General features: G+C 34.5%; 3 protein-coding genes across 3 annotated transcripts; all 3 read left to right on the forward strand.

Moving 5' to 3' along the window:
* Positions 1-140: 140 nt before the first annotated feature.
* On the forward strand, positions 141-7898 carry LOC146531168 (odorant receptor 10-like). The gene is made up of 9 exons (XM_085198680.1): positions 141-429; positions 859-978; positions 1402-1538; positions 1810-2176; positions 2569-2722; positions 3216-3321; positions 6894-6989; positions 7543-7701; positions 7810-7898. Exons 1-9 carry the CDS (start codon positions 396-398, stop codon positions 7852-7854), a joined length of 1218 nt encoding a protein of 405 aa, XP_085054806.1. The 5' UTR covers positions 141-395; the 3' UTR covers positions 7855-7898.
* A 1368-nt stretch (positions 7899-9266) lies between these two features.
* Positions 9267-12659, forward strand: LOC146531169 (secretory phospholipase A2 receptor-like). The gene is made up of 6 exons (XM_085198720.1): positions 9267-9377; positions 9960-10076; positions 10702-10836; positions 11051-11227; positions 11643-11891; positions 12139-12659. Exons 1-6 carry the CDS (start codon positions 9329-9331, stop codon positions 12441-12443), a joined length of 1032 nt encoding a protein of 343 aa, XP_085054846.1. The 5' UTR covers positions 9267-9328; the 3' UTR covers positions 12444-12659.
* Positions 12660-12751: 92 nt separating this feature from the next.
* On the forward strand, positions 12752-14292 carry LOC146531170 (uncharacterized). The gene has a single exon (XM_085198719.1). The coding sequence runs from the start codon at positions 13024-13026 to the stop codon at positions 14260-14262; it is 1239 nt and encodes a 412-aa protein (XP_085054845.1). The 5' UTR covers positions 12752-13023; the 3' UTR covers positions 14263-14292.
* The last annotated feature ends 3829 nt before the right edge of the window (positions 14293-18121 follow it).

The raw sequence follows: 18121 nt of genomic DNA on the forward strand, positions 1-18121 counted from the left end.
AACTATATAAAATAATGTATTGAACATGTACTATATAAAGCCAGTTACGAAAATAAATTATCATTGTTTTATTGCATATGGAACAGGTAAATAGATCCCACGAGGTCAGTCGTGGCGCAGGGGCACAAGTGTGCGCCTGTAAACGCGACAGGCTGTGGGATCGGTTCCCATTCGCATACAACGCGAGCATACGAGTAAAGGCACGATTGTTGACAGTTCGATGGCAATGAATAATTCATTTATTCATTTTTATTAACTAGTTCTAGTAACGAGAGAGCATGACGTTGAGTCCGCCCCTGCTCCATGGTGGCCTCAGCGGTATATTGTACATATAATTGGTATAAGCTCATCGTAATACAATATTTTCCAGAATAATCTAACCACGTTATTAAGAAATGTTCGGTTTTAAAAGAAGCCAAGACTCATCTAGTAAGTAATCATATTGTATATTTGAAGTACAAAAGTTATTAGCTTTACAATTAACATTGTGAATAAATAAAAATATTTTAATTTATTTCAGATTAATATTAAAATAGTGTTAGTGTATTAGTAACAACTTTTGTTATTAATTATGTTAGTCAAACTGAAACTTATTTTTTGCTTCACACTATGGCCTATAACCTGTACGAGTATATAGCAAAGAAAACGGAGGATACACAGTGTTAGGACACTTCATTGCTTGCTCACAGCTTTGCGTGTTGAGAGGCGGAAATCAACGCCGCGCATTGTCTTGTTATGAGCGACGATGTGAACGCAATGACCTGTGAGAATCGAACCAACAACCGTCGCGTTTATTACGACTGCATCAATAAATTGATATAGAGTTATTTATTATAAGCAATTATCTATATTTTGTAGATAAAGATGGAAAAAAGTACAAGAATATCATCCAAACCTATAGAATGACAACTTTTCTGCTTATTATAAGCTTCATGTATCCAAATCCTGGTTGTGATGGAAAAAGAAAAAAGTGTATCGGTATCAACTCTTTAAATATCTAGTTTCTGAAGAAAACATAAGTATCTTTGCCCTTAGGCAAATGGTACCTAGTATTAAAACACTCTGTTTCCCAATCACTAACCAATCTTTATGTTATTAAATTTCAATAAACTCTCTCTCTTGGTCCTACACAGTACAACACACGCCTGTGTGTGACATAGACCCACTCCATTTTTATATTAATAGCTCCTATTATTTTTCTCTTTTTTTTAACTTCACGCTTAATTTCATTGACATCGGCAGAAGTAACCTGAACCTAGTGTTGAGAATTGAGACACGCCTTGCTGCCAGAGTGAGGCAATGAAAATATTAAATATTTCATTTTCACGAGTGAGAACCAGATCTACATCCTGTGCCTCTCCGGCATAACTGGCTCCAAGATTTTATAATGGTATTTTATAGGAGTAGTAATATGTACAATCATCCCCTCCATCGTGACCCTCTTCGAAGACATGCGACAACGGATCCTGCACAACGACATACCAAATTTTGTCAGACAGTCCATCGTATTGATTGCGTTGACATTTGTAATTACAAAGGTACTTCTTATTCACTTCTATCATTATACGACAGTGGAAAGTCAAAGTTGAGGCTCTCGTGACTGTAAATGCGATATGAGCTCCGTTCCAACTCGAGGGAATAAATTAATTTAATTTCCTCGATCTGTTGTAAAGACAAAGCGCTGCGCCGAGTCCCGCCACTCAACACACAATGTCTCGAAAATTGAAGGAGCCTTACGCACCGCTTTGTTTTCTTAATAGAGCTAAGCAATAATAATAACTTTTATTGAGAGAAATATTTGTATTTCAGCTTATAATGACCATCTTTAGAAGTAAGGAGTTTAGAGCTCTCCTTGATGGAATAGACGCAGATTACGAGAAATACAACAGTCTACCAGCGGAGTATCATCCGATAATAAACGATACTATAAATAAAACGAAGACTTTGGAAAGAATGTGGGTGTTTATATCGTTGGCCACTTCTCTCTCCTACCCAGTGCTTGCCACAGTGTGCACGATATATTCACAACTATATTCTGAAAACCCCAGACGGTTCATGGTACACGAAGTTGCAGTCATGTTTTTGACTGAGGAACAGAAATATGAATCTCCTTACTTTGAGTTGTTTGCAATATTCAGTACATATACAGTTTTTGTAATTTTTGTTGGGTTTACAGGTGAGAGAGATGAATGAGCCACATTCATTTACCTAATTATAGAAAAACATAATCGTGTTTCTTATTGATTTAGGAAACAGATAGATAATAGAGTACCTAAAGAGTCACTTTTGCCTATTTAGTTTTGTATTGTGAATTTCAAAAATATTTACTTTTAAATATTTTTTTAGAAAAGCTATAATAAATAATAGCAAGTACGAACACGTAGTGCATAACGTAACATCATTTAAATACGGCTTTCCATGAGTTTAAATCTAGCTACGTTGATGGTGGGTGAAACTATTCAATCAGGATTCGAATCCACAACCTGTCGCGTTTACAATCGCTTGCTTGTGCTCCTGTACTACGATTCGCAACATCTATCCCTAATCGCATCCTTACTACTGTTAAAGGCTATGATGGGATGTTTACTATCTGCATTTTAAGTGCTTCATTAAAAATAAAATTATTCTGCAAAAATTTGGAACATCTTATGGATGACCCTGACATCCCCACGATAAGAAGAAAACTAGCGAACTTTGTTAGAGACCACTGTGAGGCGTTCAGGTAAGTTAGGACTCGTACCAACGAGTGATGGTATATATAATAGAAATATCTTGGATATGTGTTCAGGTCCATCACGTCGGAATTGTTATTTACTCTGTCTAAAAATAATTATACCGCTCACTCCTTTGGGTATGGGTTCCAAATGGGTTCCCACGATGGGCGGCCGTGTGAAAGAACTGTTAAACTTCACCGTGTTTTATATTTAGTTTTATATATTTTTTTTGGAAACCCGAATATTTTGCTCACAAGCGTGGTTTCGAGTCTCATTCGAGGAAATGAAATATTAAATAGTTTAGTTATTTCCTCGCTCTGGTAACGAGGTAAAGCGCGGCGTTGAGTTTGGCAGTCAACACGCAATTCCTCCAGAATTGGGGGAACGAAAGTGTCCTAATGGGAATGCAGTATCTTAAAATTAGGTTATCCCCGCGTACCTTCCTGTGTGCAGTATAACACAATGTGAAAGTAAAAAGAAACTATTTTTCTTTATTTTCAGGTTAATTTGTGAAATACAAAAATGTTTTGATGTTTGGTTGATCGGTATCTTTCTCAATGCTGTACTCCAGATCGGGATGGCTCTTAGCCAAGTTGCTTCAAAAGATGTAATATCCATTATAATTATATTGACAGAATGCTGGTTACCCTCTACACCTTACATTCCACCAATCGAAGGTTATAGTTTTGCCTACACCACTCGAAATACCACTCAAAATGAAGGTGTTGTTGTATACTTTATAGATAATATGAACATCAATGTAGTAGAAGTTGAGTTAGTTAATGCTAATGCCTTAGTTTTAAATGTTAACAATGATATAATTATCTTATCTATCTATCGAGCACCAGGACATAAAGAAATCACAGGTTTTTTGGAAAGTTTAGATGAAACTTTAAATAAATATTCTAAATTTAGAAATTTAATTGTTACGGGCGATATTAACATTGATATACGTGAAAATACATCTGACCCTAAAAGTTCCATCTATCTGGATATTCTAGCAGGGCAAGGACTATTACCAGCACATACTCTTCCTACACATGGGCGTACTTGCTTAGATCACGTCATAATAAGAACTAAATTAAATGCATATTGCTATGTCGCTCAGACATCAATTACCGACCATGACACCATTTTCTTTTTCCTTACTTTAGACAAAACTCCTACTAAATACACTTACAATAAACAAACTTACGAACGTATAGACTTTAAACAACTAGATTCAGACCTAAAGAATTATGACTTTGCATCAATATTCAACTGTAGTCATGTAGACACTGCTACTGAGTTTTTAATTTATGCCTTAACTTCGACTATTCAAAAAAATCTTACTTTAGTTCGCATACCTAATAGGAAAATTATTAAAAAGCCGTGGATAACTGCAGGAATTCTTAGATGTATGCGAAATAGAGATAGAATGCATCTAAAACTTAAAGAAAAACCAGATGATACTATTTTGAAACAATCTTACAAAAGGTACAGGAATTTCTGCAACGGACTTCTAAAAAAACTTAAAAGAGATTATGAGAGAGGGGAAGTTAGAAATGCTAGCACTGATAAGAAAAAATTATGGGACACCCTAAAAAGAACGACTTTTCCAACAAAGCAGGAAATCTCAGCTGCAAGCCTACTCTCTATGACGGACCCTCAAAATGACATCAACAAAGTAAATCATTACTTTGTTAATGTTGGAAAAAATCTAGCTGAAAAAATCGTGCCACACTCTTGCTCAAACGTCACCTCCAACAAAACGACATCCAGCTCCCTCATGCTTTGCCCTACCGATGAGATGGAATTGTCTAAAGTTATACAAAATTTGAGGACGGACTGTGCAATGGGGATAGACAAAATACCCAGTAAAATAATTAAAAGATATAAAAACATACTTATTCCCCCTCTGAATTATATTTGTAACCTTGCCTTTTCCTCAGGAGTTTTCCCCACAGCTTTTAAGACTGCATTAATTCTACCAATTTATAAAAATGGAGATAGGGGCCTCGTCAATAACTACAGACCAATATCAATATTACCCTCAATGTCTAAATTGCTTGAAAAATTACTCAATCAAAGACTTGTCAAGTACCTAGAATCATCTGAGCTATTATCAAGGAACCAGTTCGGTTTTCGTGCAAATAGATCGACTTCGGACGCAGTCCACGCCCTAACAGACTATATTGTGACAGGGTTGGATAATAAAGATAAATGTATCGCAATATTCCTAGATCTAGCCAAGGCGTTTGATACCGTTTCCATTCCGATTCTATTAAGTAAATTAGAACGCTTGGGAATCAGAGGATTGCCGTTAGAGTTTTTCAAATCCTACTTAAGCGGACGCTCTCAAATGGTTAAAATAGATCAGTGGATAAGCCAACCTCTTCCTATCACCTATGGAGTTCCCCAAGGTAGTATAGTTGGCCCCACGCTATTTATAACTTACATTAATGATTTATGCAACCTCTCTATAACAAATGGCAAGATTATTACGTTTGCGGACGACACAGCACTCATTTTTAAAGCCAAATCTTGGGAAGAAGTATTCTCTTATGCTCAGGAGGGTTTGAACAAGGTTGGGAATTGGCTGAATGATCATCTCTTGACTCTGAACATCGAGAAAACTAAATATCTTACCTTCTCTATTCACAAACTATCTCTTCCTTCTCATTTCCAGCTCTTCGCTCACACTTGTATGCTCCCACACCTGTCTCTCTGTTCTTGCAATACTCTCCAACGGGCTGAAGTGGTTAAATACTTGGGAGTGGACATTGACCACAATTTAAGCTTCGAGCCTCATCTCAAGAATCTCTCAGTAAGACTACGGAAGTTAATTGTCATCTTTAAAAACCTGAGGCACATCGCAGATCGTGAGATACTAAAAACCGTATACTTTGCCATTTGCCAATCTCTCATTAGTTACTGCATCACATCTTGGGGAGGGTCGTACAAGTCCCATATGCTAAAAGTTGAAAGGGCTCAACGAGCCATTTTAAAAGTAAGTGCTTTTCTTCCTATCCTGTATCCCACTAACGATCTTTATAAACTGTGGAATGTACTCACAGTGAGACAACTATTTATCCTTCAAACTATATTAAAAAAACACGCCGAGCTATCTTATATCCCAAAAGAAAATGCAACTAAACGGAGGAAAGGTAAAGTGTGCCCTACTACTACTCACAGAACAAATTTTTCACACAAATTCTATTGCTTTCTGGGTAGCTTCCTTTATAATAAGTTAAATGCGAAACTATTTTTTTACAGCTGCAATAAATTTAAAACAAAAAAACTTCTCACTGAATGGTTATTAGGCATATCATATGACTGCACTGAAAAAATTATCACTACCTAATCAAAACAAAACACATCCACATACACACACACACCCACACACACAAACATACACATATACAAACACACACATATACAATCATACTCATATACAAACACGCACTTCTACACTTACACGTTCACGCACCTAAGCACAACATCTAACTTACTCATTATTCTGCAATAGCGACCAATATCTATAATCCTAATGTATTTACATTGTTACTTAATGTACCTATTGTTGTAGTATATATATTGTATTCGTTTCTCTATCCCTTGTTTATCACCTCTGTAATTATAATATCGGTGCATACCAGCATTTGTATCCATTTCTGCGAGTGAGATCCTGGCGACTAGTAATACAGGCTCTGAGCTTAGTACAAGCGTCAGTCTCACATGATAGTAAATAATATTTTTATGTACCTAAATATAAACAACTTTTTTGTATACTTTACTATGTGTGGAGAAATAAATTATTTTATTATTATTATTATTATTATTATTATAATTATGTCATTTATATATTAAGGTTTTATACTAAGGGTTTTTAGTTACAAAATAATTATTTTACGAATGATGAGTAGAGCTTAAAAGGATGAAGGAAGTTGTGGTCCTATGACTGTAGCACTTCAATCTTTATTAGTATTTTTGTACAAACTGACATTTTAGTTTAATTTAAAGTAGTAATTTAAAGTAACCCCAACAAAAGGTTCTGTCACAACTCATTAAGAATTCCTTCGAATGTCTATGGTCGCCACCTTAAAATGTTAAAAACATTATTGTATGCCAAAAAGTAATATTTTTAAATTAGTTTTATGTATAATTTATTCTTTTAAATCCTAATGCTGTTTTTTTTAGAAAACCGACATTAGCTCGATGTGGCACCTATTCGTGGTGGCCACCATCATCCACATCTACCTACCGTGTTACCTCATAGCTGATGTTACTTACAATGTGAGACGCTCGCCATTTTATTACTATCATTATAATATGTATTATAATATTCTTCCGTTACTTAGTGACTTAGTGAAATAAAATGTTCAGCCGAAACCGAACCTTCATTTTTAGTCACAGTTTTAGCGGAAACCGAGACCGAAACGATGAGTACCCAATTTGAAACAGTCTTAGATAGAGGAACGTACTTACTCCACATTGTATGTTCCATATAATCACTGAATTCAAGATTATTATATTATTACTTATTTTTTTATAATGTTACAAAGTTTGAAAACGTTAAAAATTTGTTACCTGTCGTTACTTACAACAGATGGCGACTGTAAATACGACGGTTGTGGCTTGTGTAGAATACACGTTGCGCGCTTTAAGCATTTTACTTAACTGAATAGCATTAATACAATATTAGTGACATCCAAAGGTTCATCTGCAAGGTTGCTCGTAAATTCTACATATGGATGTGTGATGAGTCACTCAGTAACGGAAATCTGACTTAAATTGTAGACAACAATAAAAATAATAAACTTACTACATAAATATAAATGTATTGTAGTTCGCCCGATTAGCAGACACCGCGTACTGCTGTTCCTGGGAGAATATTCAAGATGTGGGTATCAGGAGGTCGATTTGTATGATTATATGTAAAGCTCAGAATGCTGTTCATTTAAAAGCTTTGGGCATGGTCACGTTTAACATGGAACTGTTTACATCGGTATGTTATTTTATTGGAAATTTGTAGCGTTAAGTTTTAAGACATCTTTCAAGAGTTTATATTGTTTCATTAAAATAATATTTTATTAATATTCATACTCTATTACAGATCTTGCAAACTTCATATTCTATGTTTACTCTGCTGAGATCATAAATTGTGGTGTACACTTTAATGTTTCAAAATAATAAAATCATGATTATATATACTTACTATGTGTTTAATTGAGTAGTTGACTAGTAAGTCAGTATATACGAGTAATCTGAATGCGAGAAAAGGCGTGATGTAATGTAGACAGAGGAAACCTGGAGACATGGCAGTAAAACACTCTGTTTGTCTTTATGACACTTGCGTTAACTACGTTCCCCGTATTCCTGAGACATTGTGTGGCGCTCAACGTCGCGCTTAGCCTCTTTATCACAGCAAGGAAATGAAAATATTAAATATTTAGTGGGAATCGAACATGTGACCTCCTTACTCTAAAAGTGAGATGAGTGTTCTAAATTGATAAGACTCTTCATTAACCTATTGTGGTTATCTCGGAATACTTGAAGATAACATTTAAAGTTTATAATGTTTTTAATTTACATAATACTACGTATTACTTTAGTAAAAATAAAAAAAAAACGAATTTATGCTCATTTTATATTTTTTATATTAAAAATTTTTTATATTAAAAATGTATCAATTTTGCCATAAAGCTGTTTGGTTTCTACGGAATGATTGAATTTGACATGTCATACTGCGGTCGCTATCGGGCTCCCGCAGTCATTAATTAGCACTAGTTAATTATACTTGTACGAACTACACATACACATTATTAGGTACATTTATATAAACATAATTAGGTGAATCGAGGCCACCGGACGCGACGGGTGTGAGTTCGATTCTCACCGGGGGAATTAATTATTTTCATGAAGATGATTGAATTATTAGGTGTGATGGATGACAGAGATTTGGATGTTGTTTGTGTGATTGAGATAAAGCGAAAGGGCAATCTACCACTAATTTACCGGGGAACCGGGGAACCAGGTCGCTCTCTGGGCCGGCGTACCAGAGAGTTGCTGACCGGGGCTGTTAAGGTGTAGTGCAGCGGCGTATTACAAGGCGACCAACCCGAGACTGCTTTGGGTTCAGAACTGCACGAAGCGGTTACGAGGGAGTGCTAGGTCAGTATAGGGACAAGAGAATAAGTAAGGCTGAAAAACTAATATTGGAAATTTGCAAGAAAAGAAACTTGTTTGTAGCAAACACGATGTTTGACAATTCACACGTATGGGTGGGAGCGAACAGAAGGGAAAAGTATGATTAATTTATTCCTAGTGGATCAGCGTATTAGAAGTTCCATGCTTTGCAGACCTGAAACAACCGGCGTGGTACAAAAAAAAACTATATATCAGAATTCGCAATAGGAAGTTATTCTCTATAAGCACAAATAAACAAAAACTAAAATGAAGAAAATGACTTGAATTTTAAAAGGTCATGCGATATTGGGTATTACCCGATCGTAACCATTTTGATAAGAGTTCCATGCTTTAATAACAACTTATGTAGTGTTTAATGTACTCGTATATAATAAACAGAGCTAGGGCTCAGTTGGAAGACATATCTCTAAGCTTAATAACGTGAAATGGAGTTTTTGCGATACTTCATGGTGTTTTGTCTAATTATATACGCAGGTAAGCTGTAAAAGCTTTCTCATCGTGATTAAATGAAGTACGGCGTTAAGTTACGCCACTGAACATACAGTGTTACGAATTGTGAATGAAAACCAATCTCTAACATTAACACGTATTATATCAGTAAAACAAACATGTATGCCTTATGTAGCAGGGTAGACAGAGGGAGCTTAATGTTAAGACCCTCCGTTTCCTGTAACTCACTCAGTTTTCAATGTTATTTTTCTTTTCATTTTCTTCCTTAGTTCTTCTTTTGTTTTTAAAAAAACTGTGTGTGTACTTTTCGACACAAGTAAGAAGTTATACTTCTTGTCGTTAACCTATCTTTATAGAGAAAACAAAACTAATAATAGAAAAAATAGGCATTTTATACATTAAAATAGAGTTTTATTATAACCTTGTTAGTTAATAATTATTAAAATAAATAATAATTATTTAAATATTATACATACACACATTTGTACAAAAAAACTAGTATTTTGACTACCTCATTTCATGGTGTCAATTTTTCGTGGTCAAAATTAACTTTCATTAATATTCCTTGACGCGCCAAGAGATTTATAACTTCAAAAATATTTACAGACACAAAAAAGTTTAGGCATTACGGCTATGAATATGATGAAGACGCTAAAGTGTGGCTTAAGCTGCACAGGTTGAAGGCGAGTTGGTACAACGCGCGCGACACCTGCCGTCGGGAAGGTGAGTGGCTCTTTATGTTCATTGCTCCGATGGTCTCAGGTTACCCCGGGCACTTAGAATGCCTCATAATTAGTCAAAAATATTCTTATTTGAACAATTGAGTTAAGCCCCAGGTAAATGTCAATTATATTTTAATAAGCAATACATACATATTATGTATTTATGACTAATAAGTTTTTTAATATATTGGTATTTTAATATATTGGTATTGGTATATCGAAAATATTACAAATATGAGAAAGAATCCTATGTTCATCCCGAGAACCTCGAGAGATCTCTATATGAGTATTTTATCACAATTAAATTAGCGGTTTGGCCCTCATGGCGTAAAAGACAGACAGACAGACAGACAGACAGAGTTACTTTCGAATTTATAATATAGGTATGGATATGGTTTGTATTTAATTTTTGAGTTTTCTTCATTTTTTTACTATAAAATATATATATATATATAAGATTTATGATGTAATGATGTATTATAAAGTGTATCATTATCAATTTACAAATTTTTGGCATGACCTCGTCTCTCCTTAGTTGGTTAATATGACATGTCATTGAAAACACTTTTAGTTTTATAGAATTTTTGAGTAGTGGAAATGAACCGTTAATAATTTACTTAATTTAGGTGCAATTTTGGCGTCACCTTCGAACACTCCAATGAAAGACGCACTACAATCTTACTCAAGATCTTATAATATCGATCAAATTTTCGTCGGAGTACATGCAACGTACGTCAACGGCTGGTGGCATACAATAGAAGGTAATTTTTCTAGTTTTCTAGGGTGGGAATTGAAGGGGAACTTTAGTTAACCTTTGGAAACAGTGTTAGTTAAGGGTAGAAGAAGTTGGTGATAGCTACGTAATTATATTCTATTTATTTTGCTGACCCAGCTGGGTAAAAAGATATAAGTAATCAAACAAATAATTAAACATTATTTTTAAATACATATATGTATGTATACATATATTTTCAGGTGTTCCAATAGAAGAGTTGATGCATATAGATATAAGTCAAATCAACAGCGATATGCATCAATGTTCAGTGTTAAACGCTGGATCACTCATAAGCGTCAGCTGTATAGAGAATTACCCATACATGTGTTACAAGAGAGACAATCAACAACTGACTTCCTGCGGAACTACTGACACAGGTGATGTGAATTTCTTGTAATTTAATAATTAGGTCTTAATTATTTTCAGTTCCTTCCAGTGCTTGCTTATGGTGGCAATGCTGACGCCATATTCTGAGCAACGTACCTACGCGTCGCATTGTTCCCGCATTAGAATTTGTATCGAGCCAGTGTTTGCTGGACCTAGACCTGCTATGGAACCATCGTATAACTTCTGTACTCCAAAATATGTTTGTTTTTATCGTGGACCCAAATACATATACAATACCTAATAAACTTCTCTGTATTATACGAAATAATGTTAACATTATCTTTTATTTTAATGAGGCCGTCTTGGAGGCACATAGAGGCACTAGGCTGTTGTGGCTATAACGCGACAGTTGTAGTATATAATTATATAAGTAATCAAACTTAACATAGGTTATTTCTTCAACAGAATACATATTGAACGAAAGAACCGGTAGCTGTTACAAGTTCCATACAGATAGAGTAACTTGGTTCGATGCATTTAAAATTTGTTCTCAAGAACAGGCATACTTGGCGATAATTAACAGCGACGATGAATTACCATTCATTATCGATATCTTTCAAAACCATATTAGTCACATAATGAGTGTGTCTAAGGGTGTCGTCAACATTGGCCTTATAGATTTGAAAGGAAACCTGATATTCCATGCAATTCATGGTAAGTAATATGAAACTCCACTACTCAACAATGCCTCCAGAATTCAGCATTAATTGGGGAACGGACTGTTTTAATACTAGGTTAATAGTTTCGAGAAGACAATGTCAAGACATTCTGTTCTCCGAATTCGAATGCCAGAGCGGGAAAATGAAACATTTACTTAATTTCTCCGAGCGCCAGCTTTTTAGATATTTATTTCTAATTTAAAACTAAATTTAAAGTAACAATGTATATTTTTTTGTTTCAGAGAGTTTTAATAATAACTCTGAAGTACGGTCTATACCTTTATACCCATTTTTAAATGGTCTTTCGAAGAACCAAAATAAATATTGTGGTGCTATAACCATGAGAGGAGAACAGGTCGCAGTACCTTGCTCAGCGAATATAGCTTTCCTCTGTGAGAAAAAAGTAAGAAATATGGACAGTTTTGAACAAAAAATTGAAGAAAAAAGATCTAATACTAATGAATATGCCGACGATACGAGTATGCCTGACTCGCAGAATCACACTCTGATCAATGAAATAATTTATGATGAATATCTTAGAAAATAGATAAAATAATATAATACGAGTACAGCGACAAGTAAATGATAGAAATTGTTATTATTATTTGTTTTTAATTTTTGTTATCAAAAAATTACGTGTCGCGAGTTAACAATGTGTAAAGATACATTCCCCTGGCGCCGCACTTGCAGCTCGTGGAAACGAACAATAGTTCAATATATTTGCTAACGCCCAATGTTAATAATCAATCCTAATCCATAAATTGCAACCATAGATTGAAATATACAGAGATGGAGGACGGCATGCAGGTTAGTGATTGGATAGACATGTCGAACAATACAAGATTGACGTTAACTGGAGATAGGAGATACATTATTAACATTGGGCGTAAGTGAACTAGTTTCAATAATATATATTATTAATTAATATTTATTATTAAAAAAAATTAAGGAATATCAATCAATCTTTAAAAAATCAAGGAAATAATTAAATAGTAAACTACGTGTACGTAATTCATATTTATGAATTACAGTAAAAAAAAATACGTATATCATAACAATTTTCTTTTCATTAAAATATTTATCGTTAAAGGCTGTTTTTTAAAAAAATATTCCTTTTTGACAAAAACATGACTGACGTTATAATTTTTTGGCTTTTGTACCATCCAATATCCCTTTACCAAGTAACTTCTGCTCTAACTATTGCTGATAAGGGAATATCGCCGTTACAAATAAATTCTGTCGCGATTCAGTTTTTCATTGACACTATGAATAGAAATTCTTTTGGAGCTTGTAAGGTTTACTCAAAAGTTAAAAAGTGTTGCCTCGTAGATACGGAGGGCTGTGATTTAGTAGATGTTTATAGTCCACAAGTGAAGACAGTGAAGGCACGAGCCAGCAAAAGATTGATATTTGTATTTCCTTCGATATATCAGCACGATTTGATTGGTTATTGTGACATTGCACTTATCTATAGATGCACTAGAAAATCGGGTATGTTGAATGTGCATATCCCGTTCGATACTAAAGTAGTTGAAAAATCAAAAAGTAATTCAGTGTTTAAACACTATACAAACATTGATAAAGCATCTGTATGTCAAACTCTTGACCAGGATTCTTTAGACAAATGCTCTCCAATCGATTGTGATGTAAAATATAATGGCAGAAAAACATACTATGATAAACCACTTAGCAAATGCATAGAAACTCCTATTTGTGTTGCAAGTTTAAATGATGATTTACCAGATTTAGCTTATGATTCTCAAATAAATACATGTAAGGATTTAGAAGTACAATTAACTGTGCAAGATATTTACACTATTAGTACTGGATTGGGTGTTGTAACTCAGAAAAAGGTTGAAAAAGACAATATTTCTAAAATGGTGATTAAATCAAACTGTTCAACAATTTCACAAAATCTTCTTCTCCTAAAAGACCTCATGTGTGGTAAGCTGTGTCCATGTCCACACATGGTGGATTTCACCGATTTATGTTTGGATGCGGTGTTTTGTATAATATTTAGTGTTGTAAGTATATCTGCCGCTATCTTACTCTGTGCTTGTTGTATTCATACATCTGTATGGCTCCTCACTCAGTGGCTGGATGGTAATATGAAGGATTTCATAATGAACGTAAGAAGTAAATTCAAACGAACAAATGATACTTGTAGATGTCGATCTGAACTTATGGATCCAAAACAAAATATATTGCTTCGTGAAATTGTGACTAAAGAAATACCATTGGAAATTCGTAACAGTGCTGTGAGCGTCTGTGAAAGACTTGAGGAGGAGATTTATAACAAAAATAAATTTAAAAATCCCGCACTCGATAGTAGACAAAAAATACAAGAAGAATACATTATTGAATAAGAAATGTGCATTTAATTAATCTTTTTTATCCCAAATGCATTTAACATTAGGATTAGTAACAGAAGAAAATGTTTAAAATTGTTTTAATAAAAATAAAGTAGCCATTCAATTAAATTATTGAAATAACTTGTTTACTCGTATGAAGCTGACGTGGCTCAGGAGCACTAACGTGTGGGTGGCAAACGCGACATTTATGGGTTTCACTCCTACTTAGGAAATTGAATTAAAAAATATGCTATTTAGAGGCTCTAAATAGCAAACACTGCTGTGCCACGGCACAGCGGCAGTATCTAACTTGAACAGGAGGGTTGTCGGCGATAAAACAAACCGCGGCGGTGAGTTCCGTCACTCACACAAGGAAACGGAACTAGGTTCCTTCTGCCTATCCGGTTATCGACTATAACAAGATGGGCCGAGGCGTACATATCATCATAGCGGTATTTAATTAATGAATGAATCTTTCTCCTTCTGTAACTTATAGGTTATATTTAATTTCCCGATCTTCTATCAATAGAAAGCCCAAATTAATTAACTATGCGTGTATTTTACTGGTGGTTTCGTTTTAGTGCTTCCTTCATTTACTGATTAGAGTACTCTGCGATCGTAAATGTCTTCGAAGTATACGAGTCGGTGCGAACGTAAAGCCGTATCTAAAATTAGGTAGAAAGTGTCGCTGGTGCAAAATCAAATAGATACAATTAATTAATTTTTTTGACGCTATCGAGGGGAATTTTAATGCGGATGGAAAATAGGTCTTGACACTAGTTCTTTTTGCCTATTTTGGTGTAAGGTAAAGTAGTTAAAAGAAACTTAAAGAGATCCATCTCTCTTTTTTCATTTAACAGAGAAGGAGAAGAAATAAAATTAATTAAGACATTTTTTGTTAGCTTCATGGGTAATCCGTAAGGTGTAGTCGGAGAGAACGGAGCGCCAAACGCTACGCATACCTCTTTCACCTCATCCACTGTCTTCAAGGTCTAATAATAAATAAGTAAAGGTGAAAGTAAAAATTTTATAAATTTAACAACGTGGTGGGAACGGCGTGACACTGACACTGAAAAATACGATGCTGGTTAAGAGCTATGAAATTTCGTTATTACAGAGTAAATTTAGATAAACTCTTTAAAAATATATTGTTTTTTTTTTGGAAACTTGACTTATATACAAAACAATGGCCTCAAATTGAGGACGTTGAAGGGTAATGAGGGTGGGACGATTCCCACTCGTAATTGAATTATTTTTATTTCTCCATATTTCTATATTTTTTGTGTCACAAAATTGGGTGTAAACTGTCCTAACACAGAGTGTTGAGTGGCAGAACTCAATGCCCCGCCTCTTAAGCAGAGCGAGGAACGAGTGGAAATCGAATCCACATCCTGTCGCGTTTACTTTGTGCCCTGCGCCGCGAGAGACCTCAAATTTAATAATTCTAAATACTCTTGTACAAAAGTTGTCTGTATTTTATTTTTAAGTGAACGAGTATTGTTGGTTTTAGCGGCGAGCATCTGTGACTTTATCGAGCTTGATAACAAAATGATAAGACATCTTAACTGTGCCATCTGCCAAGTGTTTCACGACTTATATCTTCCTTAGCTTCCCCCTCTACCCCGCATATAGCAAGCATGCGTAATATATAGTACTACTATTAATAAAAGTCATCCAATTAATTTTACTAAATATTTAAGGTGGAGTTCTTTGAGACTTTCAATTTTTATACCCTTGGTGGGCGAACCCGACTCGCGTTTTTTGTTTTGTCCGGCTTTTAACTTATAACAGATATATTTATATATTTATAGAGGATATATTTATAATTGTAAGTATAGCAGCAGCAATAGTGAATAGCAGGTACATTGAATCTATCTAACGCAAGTAATCTATATAAAATATACAAGTATACTCTTAAAGTTTAAAATTGTTATTAAAAATTATTGTAAAAATGTGTGAAGTATATTATAATTATTGTGAAGTATATTATTATAAATGTGTAAAAGAACACTGCTGTGTGCGGGATACAGTGTAAATGAAAAAAATACAATAAAATTATAGATTAATAAATAAAATTACATTCAGATGGGCCACAATATTTACATGAACATTATACGTACATATAAAAAAATCTGGTTACTCAAACATTTTTGTTTGTAGAATCGTATGATTGGAAAATATACAAAAGTTTTATTTAAATATCAACTTTCGATGGCCGAAATAAATAACACATATTTCACCGCTAGGGCTGAGTAACAAATAGCCAATAATTAGTAGAATATTAATTTTACATATACCCGCTATATTCCTCATAGAATCCCGGCAGTTAAAGAGAAACTAGCACTAAAACAGTCGGTCCTATTTTCCTCACATTTTCTGCTCTGGAAGCTGCGGAACTCAACGCCAAGTTTTCTAATAAAATTATTGCCCCGGTATTGAGTACATTTTTTTTTTTTACCTAACGTTGTATTGCAAGCAGAAGGGTACGCAGAGAATCAGAGAGAGAGATCGCTGTTATCAATATATGCCCAAAATTATCGACTAGGGATGACTATTGATAATAACATTCAAATTTCAACAGGTAAGTTGGCCTCTGCCATCAGGGATCGTCTCCCAAAAGCTTTAGGGTCTACAAATTATACTAAATGCCATACAAGCGAGGAGAAATTTACCTATTTTTTTAACCTATTTAGAAATGCACTAGAAATTACAAAAAGTAAAGAGATTTTCCTAAGTGAGACCAAACTCACGACCATTCTACGTATAGTTATTTACTTACTTATAACTGTGTCAGCGTAGCATCTGTCAATTTATTAAAATATCAATACATTTTATATAATATCACACTAAAATTCAATTCTGATTTCAGTAATTTAAAATTCAGTTTTGTAGAATCAGTGATTTGCACCGTCAAGATATCAGTCAGCAGTTGTAATTTCCGAAAAACCGTTTAATGCCCCGGCTTGTGCCCGCAGCCCCGCACGACGAGTGATAGCCGCTGTGGTTTATGTTATAGCATTGTATACATTGCGACACATTTTTGTTCTTTAAAGACTCCTGTGAAGAAATTTATTGAATCATTATTTTATTAAAAAACCAAGAAAATGAAAATGATTCACTTACTTGACGACAAATATCCAATATTAAGAAAAAGGTTGGTTAGACTTTTTCACGGTTTTATTCTTACTCGGAGAACTTTTGGGGGAAATGAACTATTTCCATTTCCTCATTGTTGTAGTAGTATAAAGACGAAATGCGCCGCGGCAAAGCAAAAAAATGAAAAAATTAAATATTTCTTTCCCCCAAGTGGGAATCAAACACATAACCGTCGCATCTACAGTCACACGTTTTTACCCCTCGCCGCAACGGACTCAAAAATAATGAAGCTTGTATAACATAACCCTTCTTTTGATGCAATCAAGTATCAACGAAAATCTAGCGATACTTCACTCTGTTTCCATTTTCTTATAAAAAACAAGATTAAGCGGCGTTAAGTTCTGCAAATTACGAAACTTGGGTGGAAAGTGGGAAACGGAATGTCTTATCACTAGGTTCACTCTGTCGATTCTGCCTTATGCGGGGATAAAAATTAAAATAAATAAAAAAGACGTGATGTATAACGAATTATTTCAAATTCACTTCGAACTAGCCCGATTGTAATGTAGTAACGACATCGCGATACGGAGGCGACGTCCTTTGTGTGCGCGATCCCGATACTTCACGGTCGCTTGCTCATCGCACTAAACTTTGATACACCGATAAACGGTTCTCTACTTTGACTATGTAAAATAGACAATAATTAGTTTTCAAGTAGAGAACAGAGTGTCCTTACTCTAGGTTTTTATTGTTCCGCTTAAATTTAGACAAATAATTT

This window comes from Heliconius melpomene, chromosome 15, assembly GCF_056956725.1.
Source record: "Heliconius melpomene rosina isolate 202511_hmr_F chromosome 15, ASM5695672v1, whole genome shotgun sequence".
In the NCBI taxonomy this organism is placed as follows: domain Eukaryota; kingdom Metazoa; phylum Arthropoda; class Insecta; order Lepidoptera; family Nymphalidae; genus Heliconius; species Heliconius melpomene.

What these genes read in the sequence shown, in the direction of transcription:
- LOC146531169 (XM_085198720.1), top strand. Translation starts at nt 9,329, where the DNA reads ATGGAGTTTTTGCGATACTTCATGGTGTTTTGTCTAATTATATACGCA. An exon ending in CGACACCTGCCGTCGGGAAG is followed by an intron (nt 10,077 to 10,701) that starts GTGAGTGGCTCT and finishes TACTTAATTTAG; the next exon opens with GTGCAATTTTGGCGTCACCT. An exon ending in GATATTCCATGCAATTCATG is followed by an intron (nt 11,892 to 12,138) that starts GTAAGTAATATG and finishes TTTTTGTTTCAG; the next exon opens with AGAGTTTTAATAATAACTCT.
- LOC146531168 (XM_085198680.1), top strand. Translation starts at nt 396, where the DNA reads ATGTTCGGTTTTAAAAGAAGCCAAGACTCATCTA. An exon ending in TGACATTTGTAATTACAAAG is followed by an intron (nt 1,539 to 1,809) that starts GTACTTCTTATT and finishes TTTGTATTTCAG; the next exon opens with CTTATAATGACCATCTTTAG. An exon ending in GACCACTGTGAGGCGTTCAG is followed by an intron (nt 2,723 to 3,215) that starts GTAAGTTAGGAC and finishes CTTTATTTTCAG; the next exon opens with GTTAATTTGTGAAATACAAA.
- LOC146531170 (XM_085198719.1), top strand. Translation starts at nt 13,024, where the DNA reads ATGACTGACGTTATAATTTTTTGGCTTTTGTACCATCCAATATCCCTT.